This window comes from Asterias amurensis, chromosome 18, assembly GCF_032118995.1.
Source record: "Asterias amurensis chromosome 18, ASM3211899v1".
Taxonomy (NCBI): Eukaryota; Metazoa; Echinodermata; class Asteroidea; order Forcipulatida; family Asteriidae; genus Asterias; species Asterias amurensis.
In genome coordinates, this window is record NC_092665.1 from 3,964,843 (window position 1) to 3,971,364 (window position 6,522).

The window sequence follows — 6,522 nt, forward strand, 5'->3', positions numbered from 1 at the left end:
AACATAGCGCTCTGTTGCTATTGGATGCATGTGTGAGTGTATAGTCGTTGAAGGTGATGTGGACTATTCCATTTACCAGGCGAACAGAGAAATGGTGTACAAAATGAGCCAGATTTCACCTGTGATTGTACCCTGCTATCCATACAACGCACGAAAGAAACTGCATTCAATATTGGTTTCATTTAACATATACACAAACAGTATCCGTGTCTTTTGAACTTTTCACAATAAGAACAAACCAGACACGGAAACTACATTTTGTGAGAAGACATGCCCACTCGTTAAACAAACACATAGTTTGTTTACACAGAAATATATCAAAATAAAGAAATCATTATTAGTAAACGAATACACAATAACTGAATTTTAGTTGTCTTATTTAAGTACAAATCAGCAAACCTAAACGCAAAGAATCTAAAATTGAGAAACCCGTGAAAACCCCGCGAATTAGTAAACAATTTTCATTATAAGGATGTGTTTTCTAAATGTTTTGAAAATGTCCGTTATCTGGGTGGCTCTGGTGGAATTTGGTAGACAATTCCAGATCTTCCAGCTGTACAGCTGTACAAGTATACGTACATTCAAAGTCTACCACACCGATATTTCAACACAAAGAGAAAACTATCCACAGTAAAAACGGAAGTTGGAAGAAGAGTCACTGGATTCAAAAAAATACTAGCGGGACCAAAGCAAACTATTGACACGAGACCAACATATTGACCCGCGACCTGACCTGCCGAGTTCACAGAGACTAACTCCAAGTTGAGTGAGTCCTGTCGACACAAATCACTGCATGACAGGCGAATAAACACGGAAATGAGAACAACATATACAAGGGTATACACGCAAAGATTGGGAATAAATTGAGGAAACATTTGCTAGCAGTAAGACACCCTGTACCAATGTTTGATACGAATCTGAGTTGAGTGATTTTAAGCTGATGTAATTATGACCATGTCTCGAGGGTGCTGGTTGTTGCATCTACTTCTGGTGTGGTGCTCTCTGGAACGACTTGTATGTGTCAATGCACAGATGGTTACAATCACTAAGGCATCACCAGTGGGTGATCCTGTAGAGGGTAACCCAGTGGAACTACGATGTCAAGCTACCAACTTAACGGCAGGTAACATCATTGAGTGGACGAGGATGGAGACTCGGGAGTTTTCAATAGCCCGGAATGGAATGATTTTGGATTATAGATACACGCTCTCTACATCAACGTCATCTGGGGCTCAAAATAAGGTTGAGATAATTACTTTTCTTGCTACCAAGGAGGACACAGCAGTGGTTTACGGTTGCCGAGTGAGGGACTCTGTTGAAACGAATAGCACTAGTGTGGTAGAAGCGCAACCTCTCTCTTTTACAGTGCTTTACTTCCCATCTGCCATGTACCCCATCTGCATCCCTGATGGTCCTTTCACTGTACAAGAAGGAACGACAGTAAACATGAGCTGCACTACTGAGATAGGAAACCCACCGGTACAGAAGCAGATTCTTACGAGTAGTGTCGTCTATGCATGGGATTACGATAGAGATACCAAGGAACAAATAAGATCATTACAGCTTAGTGTGACTGGAAATAATGACGGTGGTTCTTATCAATGCCAAATCAACCCAGACTCCACAGGCTCGACACCATTCACAGGAATGAACAGGTCATGCACGATCGGACCAATAACTGTTGTCCCAATGACCACCGAGAATACACCCAACTCCAATACGCCGATTGCATCAGACTTATCAAATAATCCAACAACTGTGCCACCATCTACTACACCCGACTTGAATGAAGCTACAGCCTGGCCTGATGACACGACGACCACCGTGAGTCCACCGACAACTTCTTTCCCTATTGCCATCATAGCAGGAGCAGCAGGAGGAGGCGGCCTCTTAATCGTCTTACTTATCATCCTATTGATACTCTACCTATGCAAATGTGGATGCTTCAAGAAAGACAAACAACACCCAACATTATGGCAAACTAATGTACCACTTACTGAGTCTAATGATCACCACGAGCCGTGGGGAAAACACTCAGGGTCCATCGGCCAAGACGTGGAGAAAATGAGAGAAATAAACCCTACTCCGGGTTTCATTGAAGAACCTGAGACGGAGAATGCGCTAGAGATGAAGGATATGGAGACTTCTGCAGGAGGAGATGTAGTGTACGCCCAACCACGGAAGAAGTCGACTTCCAAAGAACAGAATAAAGACAAAATTGGTCGTCCTCAAGGAACTGGCGCAACAGGCGTTGATGCCGAGGATGCAGGAGCAGAGGTAGATGAAACTGGTGGTGGTGAGAGCCCACCCGACGGTAAGGTACAGAAGACCAAAAACAAACCACAACACAAAGAAGAGAGAATGTCTGAAGATGATCATGCTGAGTTATGGCAAAGCACTGACCCACCACCAGGACTCATTGAAGACAATTATACGGAGATACCAAACATGACTGCCATTGATCCGGGTTTAAAACCAACAGCAGTGGTCAAGCCAGTCGTGCACCCAACCGTCTCTAAACCTGAAGACGATCTTCAATCATCACCCCACAGCAACGATGGAGTTTCCCCCAGTGTTGGGGATAAGCCAATTATCAAGAAGTTTCAACCCAAGGATCGGTCCGTGAGCCAGCCTCAAAGAGGCGGTTGCAATCCAAACAGAGCAACTTCCTCAGCCGAGCAACCACAATCAACTGATGACTGGTCGCCTCCTATCGAGCAACATGGACACACACCTCAAGATGATCCCAATGAGGAAGCCAGGTATGCTGAGGTATCACATAATTACGCGCAACCTCATGAGGCTACAACACCAGATGATCATCATGACATTACATATGCTGAGCTTGATTTAAACCCACCGACATCAGACGCGAAGCCGCAACCCAAGGAAGATCAGACACTGTACGCTAGCATTGTTATGGACTAGGTAACGTATAAAATGACTGACTTGTCAAACGTTTCATATTTTAATTAACACATCCACCTGTCGTGTTTATAGTGATGATAGAAGGAAATAAGTAAAGTGAAGTAGTTGAAATAGAACTTTTATATCCATACTGGCTAAAAAAGAAAAAGGGAGTTTATGTAAAAAGGTTGACCTTTCAATAGGAATGTACAAAGCAAAGTGGCCAACTCACAGTTATTTGTGAGTTGAATAATTAATTGTGGTGATGGTTGAAAGAAAATCAAATAGAATTTGTAGCCTATTCACTGTCACAATTTCCCGGGTTAGACATTAGCCGGATCCGGGGCCTGACCCATTTCTCGGTCAGTAACCCAGAAATGTGTGTCAAAATAACCCAGAAATGTGTCAAAATAGAACAGAATCCGAATTAAAACATCTAACCACTTTTCGGGTCAGCCTGACCCGGAACTGGGTTAGCCTGACCCGGAACTGGGTTAGCCTGACCCGGAACTGGGTTAACCTGACCCGGAACTGGGTCAGCCTGACCCGAAACTGGGTTAGGCTCCCTTGGGACCCGGAAGCAGTGGCAATTCTGACACGGGACTTTTTAGTAGTATAGTGGCTGAAAACAACATAATATTCGATGTAAATAGGATGACCTATCGGCTTTGTCAACAAATTCTGAAACTACATTTTGATAAAACACATAGTTTTGTCTTGTTGGTTACATTTCTTTGAAAATTAACGTGAAATGTCACATGAGATTTGGATTGAACAACGGGACTTTTAAGGGAGGATTATTATCGCAAGGTAAAATTTGGACTGTTCCATTTCTCGAGGCGAAATTCCATTCCACGAATTTTAAGCCACTCAATGTTTGTTTTATATAACTGACATATATATCCTTGTCATGTGATGTATTTTACAAGCATAACATTATGAAAAATCACACAAATTACTGACAACCAAAAATCATATAGCGTCGGATCACAACCTTTAGCACAGGTGCACATTTATTTGTTTTAGCAGCGGCGCGGCGGCGCTGTAGTGCTCAAAAAACATTGGGAACAAGGATGATCCTAACTGTTGAATGGGAAATGCTATTCCCCATGGGCGAATAGGTCTTTTTGATCGCCGGTGCGGATGGGAGTAATAGTGAATGTCACGTGAAGTAAGTTCCACCAGTCAAATGACAAGGATCTGTATGTCAGTTATATAATTTTAACTATATATATGCTGCGACAAAATGGACATACGGTAAAATCTTTTCGCTAAAATATAACTAATAATTTGTGCGATTTCAATTGTAAGGACTAAGAGGAAGTACATAGTAGCTATATGAAATCAATGTACTGAGGACTTCACAGGCATTGTTTTTGTCATGACTGCTTAGTGCACTGAACTATTTGTAAAGCGACAATACACACATTCCAACTTAATGTTCCAACCTCTACACTGAAAAAAACTTGTTTCAATTCAGTGGTTACGAGTCTGTGGAAAAGGAAAAAAGACAAGGATGTGAAATTGGCATATTGATTAAAAGCGTGCATACTTTGACTACAATTAAAAAGAGCAATTATGATTTGTTTTCGGTTTTAAATACCCCCCCCCCCGACAGTATTTCAGATATATTTTAGATGCGGTTTGAAACTTGAAAAACTGTGAAATATTGAATACTTTGTTTCGAAAGTTCCTTTTAATTTTCAAATAACACGAATCGTGTGATTTTTCTTTAAAGGGACTGTGTCGTCATGGTCGAAGCAGGCCTGAGGCTGTGGGTTGATTTAATACGAGAGGGGGGGGGGGTATTAACTGGATGAGATCTCATAACTCCATGTACAGCCACGGGCCTGCTTTGATAATGACACGTCATAAGCTCTTAAAGTTTTTCAAACACGTGTCAAAATGTAACAAGTAAAAGTAATCACATAGGCATATATGTGGGGTGTCGTGGCCGAGTGGATAAGAGCACCGAACTCAAGCTCTGATGCTTCTGTTCAGCAGAGGGTGAGTTCGAATCCCGGTCGTGACACTTGTGTCCCTGAGCAAGACACTTAACTATAATTGCTTCTCTCCACCCAGGGGTAAATGGGTACCTGTGAGGGCAGAGATGGTTCGTGTGGTTGGTTTAGCCGAGTAGCGCATATATTGCGCACAGGCTGTATACTCCCCAGAGAGCTGAGATGGTTTAAAGAATGCTTTAAGGCCCAGTGACCAGGGGTAATATTGTCGGAAGCGCTTTGAGACACCCCTCCGGCGTGAAAAGCGCTATATAAAAACGGTCTATTATTATTATTATTATTATATCCAAAGCTTGAGTTTAACATTTTTTACAAATGATTTGCAATATCACCTCAATAAATGAGTGGCCCTTAGCCCCAAGTTGTTGTATGATTGTTATGAATCAGATTGATCAATAATTACTTATGAAGAAGTGAGAGGCTAAAGCAGCCTCCCAGTGGATAAATGTAATGTGAGTGACGGTGGAATATTGCATACATTTTTAAAGGCAGTGGACATTATTGGTAATTATACTCAAAATAATTATTGTCATAAAACCTTTCTTGATGAGTAATGGGGAGAGGTTGATATAGTATAAAACATTGTGAGAAACGGCTCCCTCTGAAGTGCCATAGTTTTCGAGAAAGAAGTAATTCTCCACGAATTTGATTTCGAGACCTCAAGTTTAGAATTTGAGGTCTCGAAATCAAGCATCTGAAAGCACACAACTTCGTGTGACAAGGGTGTTTTTTCTTTCATAGTTTCTCGCAACGCCGATTACCGATTGAGCTCAAATTTTCACATGTTTGTTAGTTTATGCATAAATGTTGAGATACACCAAGTGAGAAGACTGGTCTTTGACAATTACCAATAGTGTCCAGTGTCTTTAAGCTTTCACATGTTTGTTATTTTATGCATAATGTTGAGATACACTGAGATACACCAAGTGAGAAGACTGGTCTTTGACAATTACCAATAGTGTCCATTGTCTTTAACCACTTTGAATATTTAGTTTATAAATTTAGGATTACAACAACAACTATTTTTTGAAATCGTTTCACTCGTCATTATAAAATAGCAATCCGTTTACTTTAACACCGAGTCAATATACATTGTGCTATTTTAACTTGAACTGTATATTTTTGAAGATCTTTGCGATAGTATTTTGGTTTTAAGATAAGGTGTTTTATTTTAAGAGTAATTCTACAATGTGATTTCGAATGAAAGAGTGTTTACATTTTAGCTAACTGCGTGTACGCCGTTTAATATTGTTTTGTAATAAAATGAACATAATAATTAACAATTTGCCGACCGAAGCTAACTTATTAAATAATAGATTTCGATCAAGTTTAAAGTGTGACTTATGTGTACATAAATGTCTTTGTAGTGATGCAATAATCTTGAATTGAGTTTCTTCAGATTTTAATTGGCTTCTTATTGATCAAGATTTATCTCAATTAATGGTGTACCTCATGTTCTCTGCAAATGATGTCCTTCCCAAAATCAGGCAGCAAAAAAGTGAAAGATACTTGCGGTTTGCTAAGTTTATTTTAAAGAAAATTATTGGTTGTGCTTGTCTTTATAACTGCCGATCCATTCACATATTATATTAGG

General features: G+C 40.4%; 1 protein-coding gene across 1 annotated transcript; it reads left to right on the forward strand.

Annotated features, from left to right (window-relative positions):
• Window positions 1–879: 879 nt before the first annotated feature.
• Window positions 880–6,133, forward strand: LOC139950580 (uncharacterized). Its single transcript, XM_071949331.1, has one exon. It carries the CDS (start codon window positions 949–951, stop codon window positions 2,926–2,928), a length of 1,980 nt encoding a protein of 659 aa, XP_071805432.1. The 5' UTR covers window positions 880–948; the 3' UTR covers window positions 2,929–6,133.
• Window positions 6,134–6,522: the final 389 nt, after the last annotated feature.